The 13,589-nt window shown below is 39.8% G+C and overlaps 1 protein-coding gene across 1 annotated transcript in view; it reads right to left on the bottom strand.

The window, feature by feature from the left end:
• Positions 1–10,206: 10,206 nt before the first annotated feature.
• Positions 10,207–13,589, bottom strand: part of LOC101641009 (zinc finger CCCH domain-containing protein 15-like) — a 52,769-nt gene continuing 49,386 nt past the window's right edge. The window contains 2 exon segments of the mRNA XM_013006170.2: positions 10,207–11,364; positions 13,046–13,585. Of these exon segments, the coding sequence (XP_012861624.1) occupies positions 10,801–11,364; positions 13,046–13,585 (1,104 nt within the window). The 3' untranslated portion in view covers positions 10,207–10,800.

Here is a 13,589-nt window from a genome sequence, read left to right as displayed (position 1 = left end):
CCTCTGATGTTACAGCTGTCTTATGGATCCAGAAGGTTCACTGTGCAGGGACATTGGGTCCACAGGACACACTTCACTCATGACTCTTGCTGAAGTAATGGGACCCTACCTCCTGCTTCTTCGAGGACCAATTTTCTTCCAGGGAAGCCTGTTCACAATTACCCACAAGTGAACCCTATCAGTGTCTTCTCCGCTTTATCAGATCCATGCAGGAAAGAAGATCCTTCGGTGGGAGTTAGAGACTTTGGGAAGAAGAGCATATTAAAAAATTCACTGCTGCTGCAGTACCTTTAGCTCTTGATTTTGCTTCATGAATGTGCTTCTGTTGCTTCACCATTTTTCAGCATTTGGTTTCATTTTGTGAGGTCAGATATTCCCCAGTGTGATTTTTTTTAATTTTATTTTATTGGGGGCTCTTACAGCTCTTATCACAATCCATGCCTATATCCATTTTGTCAAGCATATCTTTACATATGTTGTCATCATCTTTTTCAAACCATTTTCTTTGTATTTGGGTCCCTGGCATCATTTTTCCTCCACCCTCCCCAGCCCTCGCTCCCTCATGCCTCCTTGATAATTTATAAATTATTCTCTTTTGTCCCCATGTCTTACACCGACTGCTGTTTCATTTCACCCACTTTTCTGCTGTCCATCCCCCCTGGGATGGGGTCATATATTGATCATTGTGATTGGTTCCCCCTTACTGCCCCCCCCTCCTAGTATTGCTGCTCCCCTTATTGGTCCTGAGGGTTTACCTGTTCTGGATTCCCTATGCTTTGAGCTCTTATCTGTACCAGTATACATGTTCTGGTCTACCCAGATTGGTACTATAGAATTGAAGTCATGCTAGTGGGGGGAGGAGGGGGCGCAGAGGAGCAATAAAGAACTAGATGAAAGTTGTGGGTTTCATAGGTGTTATACTGCACCCTGATTGGCTCTTCTCTTCCTTGTGGCTGTTCTGACAGGGGGTGTCCAAATGACTACTGATGGGCTTTGGGTCTCCACTCTGCTTTCCCCCTCATTGCCATGGATATGCTTTTTGTTTGCCATGTTTTTGATCTTTGATGCCTGATACCTGATCCTATCAACACCTCATGATCACACAGGCTGGTGTGCTTCTTCCATGTGGGCTTTGTTGCTTCTAAGCTAGATGGCCGCTTGTTTGTCTTCAAGCCTTTAAGACCCCAGATGCTGTATCTTTTGATATCGGGCACCATCAGCTTTCTTCACCACATTTGCATGTTGTCTCCAGTGGTCCTGTCAGGGAAGGTGAACATCACAGAGTGCCATGTTAGTAGAACAAATTGTTCTTGCATCGAAGGAGGCCTTGATTGGAAGCCCAATGTCCATCTGCTACCATACTATTTTATAAATAAATATATGTACATAGCTCTATTCCCCTGTCATTGCATATAAATGTATACATTGTATATTTATATACATGCCTGTATTTAGACCTCTATAACTGTTCTCTTTCCTGGTTCTTTCCTCTATTTCCTTTTACTTTCCTCCCAGCCCACTATCATGCTCGGACTTCATTTGGGTTCTGGTAATTTCTCTCGGCTACATTGCCCTTGATCAAGGCTCCCTCCCCCCCTCTCCCCATCCCCCAAAGCATCCTATGCCCTCCTTGCCATCAATTTTAGATCACTTATTACTCCCTTGTCCCTGGTTTTGTTGTCCCCCACTCCTTTTCTCCCACCTCTCCCTCTCCTGTACGCCCCCCCCAGCTGTTGGTCCCATTGTTCTCTCCTCAGGAGTTCATCCCACCTATCTTGTCCAGAAAGACATGCACAGACAATCATTTGTGCAAAAACAAAGCAGAGCAAAACATAACCAAAAAGAAGACAAAAAATACATCAGCAACAGCTAATACAACAAAACAAAATCAATAAAGAGAAAAAGAAAAACCAACAGCAAATTCTGAAAAACCCTCAAATAGTTCCAGGTCTGTCTGTTGACCTTTATGCGTGTTTTCCAGTTGAGTCCGCTGGGGTGACACGCCCTGGCCCCTAAGTCCACCTTTGGCATTCCTGGGGGACTTCGTTGCATTGCTCCCCTTGCTGCTCTGCTGTACTTCCCGAGTGCTCACCCTGGTGCAGTGGAGTCGGGTGGGGCACATCCACCACATGTGTCCCCAGTGCCGACCCCCTCAGCGCTGTGTCAGTGAGGGACACATCATCCTGTCTCATGATGGGGCCGGCCCTCTGATCCTCTCCGTGCATTGGCTGCTTTGAGCCAGAATATTCTCCTCAGGGCTTGGTGGGCCGGGGTGTGCTCCAGTGTGAAATTTTTTGATTCAATATTTTGTTATTGATCTATCATTCAACCATTTATTTTAGTAAAATGCTGGTGCCTCTCCCATGTTAATTGCAGCACAGTTCACAATAGGAATAAGTTGGAAACAGTCCAAATTCCCCTCAATAGAAGGTTGGATTTAAAAACCTTTGTATATGCACACAAGGAATGTGTATACATACCCTTCCCTTAAAAACAGTGATGAAACCTTGAATCACCTCATGACATGGAGGGAAATAGAAACCATTATGCTGAGTGAAGATAGTCAGTCACCAAATGACAAATATTGTATATGTCCACTACTGTAAGGATAAACACCAAGATGATGTCAAACTTATTCTTCCAGGTCGTGCAGTCCACTAATCCATCTACCAAGAAATGTGGTAAAGAGCCTGACATGCTCATTGAAGCATACACCACCCCCTATATAAGTACATCTTTAAAAAATTTGACTGAGAAGACCTCACTTCAACTGGAATCAAATTTTTGACTGGGGAAAAGTAAGATGACCACTTAGTTGCTGCCATACAAAAATGTGCTAAGGTTACTGTAAACCACTAGACATCCCTACAAGAGTGATAAATGATGCTGATGGGGAAATCAAGTCAAGCGGCCCAGGGAGGAGAGCATACACATCTTTGAGAAAGCAATTGCCTTTTTATTGGTAGAAAAAATGTGAGGGTCAACCTCCCAGTGGGAAAAAATGACTAACCATACTTAGACAGACTCCAGGAGGAGAATATGCCTGAAACCATGTGCCTTACAGGGCACGTTGCATTGAATTTCTGTATAGCCTTGGAACCCAGGCCACGTGCCATAGAATACTGGGACGTGGGACCCCGGGTTTTCAAGGCACACAACACACTCTAAAGGCCATACTAGAGGGATATGATGTGGAAACCCAACTAGGTGAACTGGGCTCTACCTCAAATGTGCCTGTTACCAGAAGACTTAAGGCTGAAAGTACATAGTGTGTGAAGGAGCAGAAGACAGCTATGCCAAGAGTATTGACTTGTCAATAAGTGGACTACCATTTACGGACTACTTCAATGCCCTGCTTGTTTTATTAAATATGTATTAATCTGGCAGACTGGATCTGACATTCTCATTGAATATTATTGTAGGTCTTGTCTGACCATCAGCTCCTATTACTTGTTTAAATGGTGTCCGGTTATATAAAATTTTAATCTGTACAAGTCAATAATACATGTACTGGGACTTGTAGCCAGCCTGCACTTGTTTAATCTCCTTTTTCTCAATTGTGTTTTAAGTTCATTACCATGGGCTAAATCAATGACACTATAAACAGAGGACCTTAAGCTCCATGGAGATGATTGATAATGTTATCTAACAACAACAACAGGACAGCTCTAAGGTGAACCTTAGGCATATATAGAACATAGTTGTAGTAATAAATTTTGGGTTCTCAATCCTAGCTCAATCTAAGAACAATAACTTCTTAGGACATGGCCTTGCTTGATACTTGCCCTTATGAAGAAAACAAGGAAGATACAGGTGCAACAGCAAGTTGTAGTGTAGAAACTAGATGGTGCCTGACTATCAGAAAGAACGGTGTCTTAAAGGCTTGTTTTCAAATAAGCAACCATCAGGATACCAGCCTACCTGACCCAAGGATTGCAAATTATAAAAGCAAATCTGAAGTTGGGAATGGTATCAGAGCTCAAATTGTAAAATTCTGGTTTGCAGAAGGTTATGGATGATAGTGGAAGCCCAACATACATTAATACATTTGCAGGATCTACACCTGGAATAAGCCTCTAATGATTTCCCTCCGACCAGAATCAAGGGATAGGCCTAGCCTGGTTAGCAGACCGTGAGTACTTTAGAGACAATTATAATAGATTAAAATGAAAAGTAATACTTGAATGTTTTGAATTTGCTATGGGTTTTAATATTTTCTGTTCTCCATCAAACTGGAGAACACAACTCTGTTGTATTTTATTATTATTGGTAGCTTGCTTGACTCTGTTATGTATTTTCCTATGTTTTTTGGTATATGAAACCCAGGATGGGTGAATCTCTAGAGAAAATAACTAGTTAAGGGTTCTTTGGGGTTACAAAAGTGGCAGCTGGGGGTATTGGAGAGCTAACAACAAGGGAGTACAAGAAGGAAAAAATGCTTTAAAACTGTAGTAATTGTACAACACGTCTTGATATGACTGAACTATTGAATTGTATGATGTCTGGATTATGTCCTAATAAAATCGTTTTAAGAAATAGCAGATAGGAAAATAAACTGTAGGAGATGGAAGCATGAATATGATAGATTAATCTGTCAATGAATTCATTAAACACATTTGAATTCACACACGGACTTCGAATTCTCTGGATATATGGGTATTACAACTGTCTTACATGATGGAGACCCATAACTTTGTAATTTCAAAAAATTCTCGCTTCTACACAACTCTTCTTTTTTTTTTTCACTTAAAAATATCATTTTATTGGGGGCTCATACAACTCATAACAATCCATCTATCCATCCATTGTGTCAAGCGCCTATTGAATTATATGGTATGCGAATTATAGGTCAATAAATAATATTATAAAATAGAATAAATTGAAAGAGAATGGGGGTTTGTAGTATTTTCTCTGGCTCACTTTGCATGTTTAAGGAATCCTATTAATCAGAGTTGCCCTCTGAAAGAAAATGACCCAAGATAAGAAAGGACAAGGTAAAACATCGAGAAGTCCAGGAATGCTGTGATCATGTTTTTGGACCCTGTGACATGGATTAACGGTCTAAAACTGAGGACCATGTCATGTGGTAGGTCTGTCTGGCCTTAATTATTAATTCTTAGATCAAACAGGAGAATGATATCCAAGTGCTTTGACAAGTCATGTTCTTCTGGAGAATTGTAATTCTGAGTATTTAATCAGTGACTAGTGAAGAGTGAGCAAAGTGCTTCTCAGAGTACTTCAGACACTTAGTAAAAATTTACTAATTTGTCAGGGACACACCATTGCAAAGACTTTAACACCACAAATTGACTGGCTACATCTGTTGGCATGATTTACTCTTCTAGCAAAGCAAGGACTGACAACATAAGCTATAATTTTAGAAAAACATTTTTTTCCTTTCCCCTCACCTTAATATTTCTTTCACTATAGCATTTTAATTATTATTACTTGGTAATTTGACATGAATCCCTGAAGTCGCCTCAAATCTATTTTTAATTTTTGGAAAGAAATTCAATAAATACACACAAAAAATGTTTAATCTGTTCCCTTCCTCCTGAGGAAAAAATTATGAGAAATTATCTAGGCTAGTCATTTACCACCACGAGGTCAGATAAATAAAAACTGCAGCAGGCAGATGACCCTGCATCCTATTGTAACAGGCTTAAGAGAGAGAACTTGTATCTTTGTAATGCATTATGACATTTGATCATACTCATTGTCAAGGCTTTTGTCATGTGCAGTCTAACTGCGTAGGTCACATTTTACTAGCATCTTCTTTTTCGTACAGTAACAGTGATGTCCTTTCTTTAGTCTCCAGCTGTAGGCGTCCCAGTTCAAACTTACAGACCACCCGGAAGAGATGCTCCTACCCCCCACTTTGGATCCACTAGGGCTTTGGCCCTGGGTTGTGACAGAGGACCCTCAAGGGGGATGTATTTGTACGCAGACCCAGGGTTCAGTATCCACTCACCTGAGGGGAGGCAGCTTGCTCATGAGGGGGAGAGAGGAGAGGAAGGGAGGGAAGGGGAGGGGAAAGGAATGAAGTGGAGAGGAGAGGGGAGGAGAGAAGGGGAGGGAAGAGGGGGTAGGGGAGAGGAGAGGAGAGGAGAATCCAAGGTTTGGGTAGATAGCTGGTCCCAGGCTACATGGTTCTGGTGAGTTGTCGTGTGACCTCCACAACACTGGGGTTATTTCTTTTGGATTTCTGGGCCTTTGAGAGGCTGTCTTCCAGGCTCACTTATTGCAGTCCAAAGGCCTCGATGAGATCACCCTAAAAGAAGAATATTAGATTCTCCCTTCCTAATCCTTCCCTCCAGGCACGTCTCTGTGTTTTCCCTCCCTTCCTCCTTAGACTGTCATCCTCAATGTACGAAGTACACAGACCTGGGTTACTCTTTATGGTAACTCAGGCCTAAGTCATCGGAGCACAGGGATTGTCGTCATCCCCCAGGGAATGCTTTTATTACATCTTGATAAGTCACCCTTCCCAGGGAATGACAGAATACTTTTCCTAAGGGAGCAAACCCCCAAATGCACATTCCAAGCAATGCTTTTATGAACTTCTCACCCCTAAGAAAATGGAGAACGGAATATCGCTCTGATTTATTTTTACCAGCACATCATAAGCATGCAGATGATTATAAAACTCATATAAAATGGCAAGATTATTTTAGCCATTTAAAAACTAGCTATTTTTTTCCAGACCTGGTCATTTTAATTTTTTCCTCAGTTTCCTTTCCGAATTCCCATTCCTTTCTTTAAAATCAGATTCATTGTTCTGTTCTGTGAAAATTCTGGCTGGTGTTAAGGGACACAGCATGCTTGTATCATGCTGTTAAATGTCATTTTGGCAACCACGTATCCTTTGTAGAATTTCGTTTCATAATTTTTATGTACTGCTGTGCTAAGTGTAGCTTCCCTTGGCTCCCTGACACCCAGAGAACCCTTCTTCAAGGCACGAGGATTCCTTTTTGTGTCCATTTATTCTTGTAATATCCCCTAGGCTGTAATTGTCTGAGCGTATGGCTAGAGTCGAAAATGACTAAATGATACATCAAAGGTTGATCCTAATTCCCTATTCTTTGATCCATGTCCTTCTACATCAGTGCAATATGCTTGTTTAAATCCATTTTTTAAAAGCTTTCTCCATCTCTTCACTCTTTAGGGGTCACACACTGCTTTCAGTGAATCTGCTTCCCAAAGCAATTCTATCCCCAGTACTGTTGATTGCGCCCCCACCCCCATTTTTTGCTGGATCACATGATTCTTGGGACAATCTGTTGTTGTTGTTAGGTGCCATAGAGTTGGTTCTGACCCATAGAGAACTCATGGGTCAGAACTTAACACTGCCTAGTCCCGGACTAGCCTTACAAATGCTCCCATGCCTGAGTGCATTGTTGCAACCACTGTCTGGTGCCTACATCCGTCTCTTTGATGGCTTTCTGTTTCTTTGCTGCCCCTCCACTTTACCAAGCACGATATTCTTCTGCAGGGAATGGTTTCTCCTGAAATTTGTTCAAAGTATGCCATCTTTGCTAAGGAGCATTCAGACTATACTCCTTCCAAGACAGATTGGATTGTCCTTTTCGCAGTCCGTGGTGTTTTCAATGTCCTTGGCCAGCACTCCAACTCAAATTCATCCAGTCGTGGGGCAAGCAGTTTCTAACAATGCTGAGAACAAAGTACTAGTAGAGCAAATACTTGCAGTAAAGCATATTCTAGACTGCCAGATGTTCAAACTCTATGCAGCTGTCTGGAGTCAGTTAGCTGGTGTTTTGCTTTCTGAGCTTTCTAGAGAAACAGAAACAGAGTGATATATGTATATAAAAAGTTGTAATTCAAGGAATTGATTCCTGTGGTTGTGAGATCTGGCAAGTCCAAAAGATGTACATGAATCAGGAGACTGGAGAGTTTTATAGGTTTGCATTCCAAGATCTTTAGGTCTGGTGATGGGAAGAGTAAAAAATGGGGAAAGAGTGAGTTCTGTCAAGATATTTATGCATAATCTGAAAACAGAACACAAACTAAGGAAATTCCCCTTTCACCTAATTGGAAAGTGATTGCATTACATTACAATACAGTACATTACATTATATTACAGTACAGTACAGTAAGGAAAGTAATGACTAACTTTTGATGAAACTACTGGGAATCATAACTTGGCCAAGTTGACACAACATTTATAATCACAGTTTCTATCATGACATGCCATCTCTTTTAATTAAAGTATATATTAAGAGGCCCACCACTTGTCTGTCAGTTTGTCATACAGTGATAGCTTGTGTTTTGCTGTGATGCTGGAAGCTATGTCACCGGTGTTTCAAATGTTAGCAGGGTCATGCAGAGTGAACAGGTTTCATAGGAGTTGTGGCAGTTACATAATCTCCTGTCAACTTGGCCAAGTTATGATTCCCAGCAGATCACATCATGGGAGTGATGACATTACATGAGACCTCATCTGAGGAAATGACTACATCTTAAGTGCCAAACCACTGAGAATGATGGGCCCGTCAAGTTGACACATGAAATTAACTGCCACAGAGATCAAGCCTTCTTTCTCCAACAGCCCCCATTCGACACTGTACAGCTCCAGACCTTAGAATTGTTTCAAGACTATTTGGGAGCAATAATAGCCATCCTTCAAGACAGGCTCCAATGATCCTGCCTTCTAATATTCACAAATTGAAGTGATGGAATGTCATTTCTAAGATTGTAATAAAAAGGACTGAAATTTTTTCTTCAATTTGCTCTCCTTCCCTCTTTAGAGAAATCTAACTACCACATTGCACGAAACCCTATGAAGAAACCCATGTAGTGAGAAACAGTCTCCAGCCAACAGCCAGGAGAGTCAACTCGGAAGTGGAGCTGCTGGCTCAGTCAACTGCCTGATGAGTGAAACTCAAGATGTCACCTCAATTAACTAACAATACAGGATTTTAAAAAAATGCCATAGGGAATGACATGAAGGAAAATTAGAATAGGAATGAGATGAGAGATATCTGAGCATAAAATGCTACCAATCACCTTAACTCTGTTCAGGGTCTCCACTGATACATTCTAAAATTTCTACAGTCAGTGCAACAGAGCAAGACATAATTGATGCAAACCAGAAAGAGATGTATTCAGTGAGCTTCATAAAAATAATATTATTCAATATAATGAGCAAGTATTTTAAAAACAATGTTTCAGTAGAAGCAACATTATCTGCTCATCTGCTACAGTTAGAGTGTCTATTAATGATTTAAACCAAAACCAAACTCAATGCCATTGAGTTGATGCCAACTCACAATGATCCTATAGAACTGCCCTTGTAAGTTTCCAAGACAAACTCTTTAAGGGAATTGACAACCCCATTTTTCTTCAACGGAGGTGGTTTTAAACTGCTAACCTTTCAGTTAGGAGCTAGAAACTGAACACGTAACCACCGTGTCACCAGGAGAGCGCCTGTAGTTTGTTATAAATAAATGTTTTCTTTTAAAATAGGATACACTCAATTCTGTACCTATGAAACATGGATTGAAGTATAGCACTCCAAATTTAAACAAACTGGAAAGATTTGTGGCTCACAATTTCGATTGTTCTTCTACAGGCATGTTTTAAAAATTGAATTTTAATTACTTATTCATTGAGAGACCATATATAAGATCCAATGATATTTTGGACCTTTCAAAGTGGATCATTTGTTTGTCAAGCCCTAAACCCAAATCAAACTCACTGCAGTGGAGTTGATCCCAAACCCATTGTGACCCTCTAAGTCAGAGTAGAACTGTTTTATACGGTTTTTAAGGCTGTGAATATTTATGGAAACAGACTGCCACATCTTTCTCCAATATAGCTGGTGAGTTCCAATTGTTGATATTTCTGTTTCCAGCCAAATTATTTAACCATTGAGGTCACCTTGTAAAGCCTTATAAATGTCCTCAATTAATGAATCAAAGTTCCACGTCCAAAAATCTGCCTTCGTTTATACATGAGAGCCAACTAATGCCTAGGATGCAACCTCCTTAGATCTGAACTTTTGTGATTATTTAATACATTGGCACATTGATCATATGCTACCCCGTTCATACTGTTGCATGTTGACTACTTCTCTTTAGTACAGCAAGTCTATGTCTATTTTCCATCTTCTTTTGACGCTTCTTGCATCATTCAACATTTTGCCCGTATAACCTTTCTTCTTTTTCTTTTTTTTTTAATGTATGACGGTCTTTATTTACAACTTTATTGGCAAAAAGAGGAACAAAATTAACAGTTTAACACAAGATATCACAACTGATCTCATCAGATCAAAGGTCCATCTCAAATGTTCATCTAATTGTCCAGAGAGGACACGACACTGACTCTGCATACGCAATTCCCTTTATGAAGTACAGTGCTATTTTAGGCAGCCTCTTTTACGATATAAATATCAAGGAAATGAAATCACTCAACAACGGCACTAAAGGAAAGATGTTTTATATTTAGATTTCTCTTGTTCCTGGTAACGCATGCCCAATGAAAAACAAAAGTTGGAAAAGCAGTTACTCTTCCTACTTGGGTGGACAGTTATAACCATCAATCATTTTCTGGATTGACCATTACATTTCAATTTATCACAAACTACTCTGAACTTACTATGAGTTGTAGTCAAAGTCAGGAGAGAAGACGTAAGGAGAACATTCCTGTTTTTGGAGAGGGTTAGCCCTCCACAACCAGTATGGTAAATAAACATTCTGTTGAAGAATTCTAGGTGGAAAAATTAATGTAGTCAATTTGAACTCATGCTGAGAAGATTTCATTTGTTCATGAACTTGTTTGGTGTCATTCATCTAAATCAAGTGTGTTTAATTCTTCTTCTAGTTCATCCAAATCTTCCCCAGTGAAAAGATTTTCATCCACAGGAACAGCATCAATAGCTCCATTTTCCTGTGTCTCTCCTTCCTTATCCTCGTCCAAGTCACTTCTTTCCCCATTTTCTGCTCTGCCTCCAGAAGCTCCACTTAATTTGTTTTCATCCTTTTCTGAAGTATATGTGCTGAATCTTTCAAGACTCGCTACGGTAATACCTGTTTCATCTACATCTCTTGGAATGTACAAGCTTAAATCTATGTCATTTACATTCACAGAATCATCAACCTCATCACCACCTATACCCTGGGTGTAACGGGTATCATCTGCTTCTTCATCATCATCATCAACGAGTTCAGGACGAAATTCAAACACCTCACGACCACTGATCACTAGCGCTTTCCCTGCTTTGAAGTCTGCTTTTCTTCATTCCATATCTTGCTCAAGTTTATCAATCTTTTCTTGTCTTTTCCTTTTTTTCCATGCAAGAAAAGATTCTAGGGTGATTTTGGTAACATTTGGACCTAGGGCAGAACGCTGCAGAGATAAAATGTTAATTTTTTCCCCCAAAGTCACCTATAATGGTGTTTAGTTCATGGTTTTCTCTCAATGGAGCCATACAGGCACTTAAAAAAAGACACTGAAGGCAAGTCAAGTGATTGAGCAAAATGAGCATCTGGAGACATAAACATTTCTAAACATAATAAAATACATTATTTTGAGGTAGAATTCTTTACAAATTGAAAGTGAGCCAAAATTAATGTTGAAAAATTGTTTAAAACAAAAACACTGCAAAATTTTCAAGTTTTATCTGTGCTTCAGAGGATACCAGGAAAAAAAAACTCAACAAAAAATACCAACAACTCAGGGCATCAACAATGAGATTAGAGCTACTAGGAGGATTAGGGGAAGGTGGGGGGAGAAAGGGGGAATCGATCACAAGGATCAACCTATAACCCCATCTCAAGGGGACAAACAATGGAAAAGTGGGGCGATGGAAGACGATGTAAGATGAAAATTATAATAATCTATAATTTATCAAGGGTTCGTGAGGGAGGGCGGGTGGGGGAGGGACAGGGAAGAAACAGGGAGCTGATACCAGGGGCTAAGTGGGAAGACAATGCTTTGAAAATGATGGCAGTATATGCGCAAATGTGCTTGACACAACGGATGAATGTATAGATTGTGGTAAGAGAGGTAAGAGCCTCCAATAAAAGTATCTGTTAAAAAATACCAACAACTACTCAAGACCAATAATCAGGTAATAAAAATATAGAAAAACCACCTGAGTATCTGCTATATTAATGCCATCACACTGATTTTTTACAACTAATAAACAGAGGAAAAATATAAGAAATGTACCAAAATGTAACAACTAATAGATGGTCAAACTAGTTACAAAACTACCTGGATTTGATTCTCAAGTCTGTTTTCTGTGTGGAGCATCCAATAACTTAAGAACATATATCTGTTCGAGAGGGGCCAGTGAAGGCAGCGAGTTTATGTTAGTACAGGAGGAACACTCAGAAAAGGGCAAAAATATATCGCACAACCCGAAGAACGTCACCAATGTCACTGAAATGCACATGGAGAAACTGGCGTATGTTTTCACTGTGTAGGGTCTCCATAAAATAAAATAGAAAACAAACTTAGGTGGTCTCAAGTGTATAAGGCCAAATCAATTTCTAATACTCTTGTTAACTCACAGATAGAACTATTCGTGTTGGCCCAGACATGAGTAATTGAAAATTTCTTCTGATCAGATTCCTTCCTCTGTCAGCAAACTGAGTCCATGGATCACATAAAATATATAACTGAAAACTGGAGTTTCTCTTTCCATCCATGTTAAAAATAAGTAAACTGACAAAATATAGATGGGAGGGAAAAGATTTAAATCTACAAGTCCAATTAATCTGAGCAATGGCAAAATATTTTTAATGAATTACTGGTAAATCAATTTTAAAGAAATAATTTGATAATTCATTGACCAGTATTTCAAAAATTGGTCACAATCCTAAAATTAATGCCATAACTGGCTAATGTTGATGGCTAGGTTTACATATGAGCACAAAAAATTTCAAGAAAAAAGAAGTCTGAGAAAAGATGACAGTATTTCCCCACCTCCCTAACAGCATGGTATTGCCCCCAAGTGGTAACGAATGAAATTTCAGAGCAAATATTTCTGCCACTTTCATGGTTTGAAAAAGACATGAGTTACCTCTCTTTCAATGAGGTCTTCTAATGAAATTTCATCTTCTTTCTCTTCTTTCTTTTTATCTTTTTTCAACACAAATCCAGGGGGAAGTGCATGACGATACATACACATATCACCCCCTCCAGGGCATACCCAAAACCAGCCATACTTGTTGTTTTCAAGAGCTTCAAGGAAATGCTTGCACACTATTTGAGTTTTGGGTTTTATCTTTTCCGCCTCACCGTGCTTCTTGTTCACTACTTCTTCCAGTTTTTTCTCATCCCAATTATCCATGGTATCTTTTTCTAGTTCTTCATCTCTTGCATCAATGTAAACACTTCGCTTTTCACATTTTCTCTCCAGAGTCAAGTCATGAGAAAACTTACACTTCTCCCCTTTCGTGCACTGTCCTTGCTTGAAGAACGCACACACCACAGATTTGGGGTCTGCGCCTTTACTTATTTTTTGAGCAGCAACTACAGGTTTGAAGAGTTCATTTAGCTCCTGTAATTCTTTCTTCTTGTCATCTTTCTTCAATTTCTTTTCAGCTTCACTTTGTGCTACCTGA

This window comes from Echinops telfairi, unplaced genomic scaffold (assembly GCF_000313985.2).
Source record: "Echinops telfairi isolate 266 unplaced genomic scaffold, ASM31398v2 ScPeMD7_5868;HRSCAF=6743_1, whole genome shotgun sequence".
In the NCBI taxonomy this organism is placed as follows: domain Eukaryota; kingdom Metazoa; phylum Chordata; class Mammalia; order Afrosoricida; family Tenrecidae; genus Echinops; species Echinops telfairi.
The sequence above is the reverse complement of the archived record's forward strand: the minus strand, read 5'-3'. Positions and strand labels throughout refer to the sequence as shown.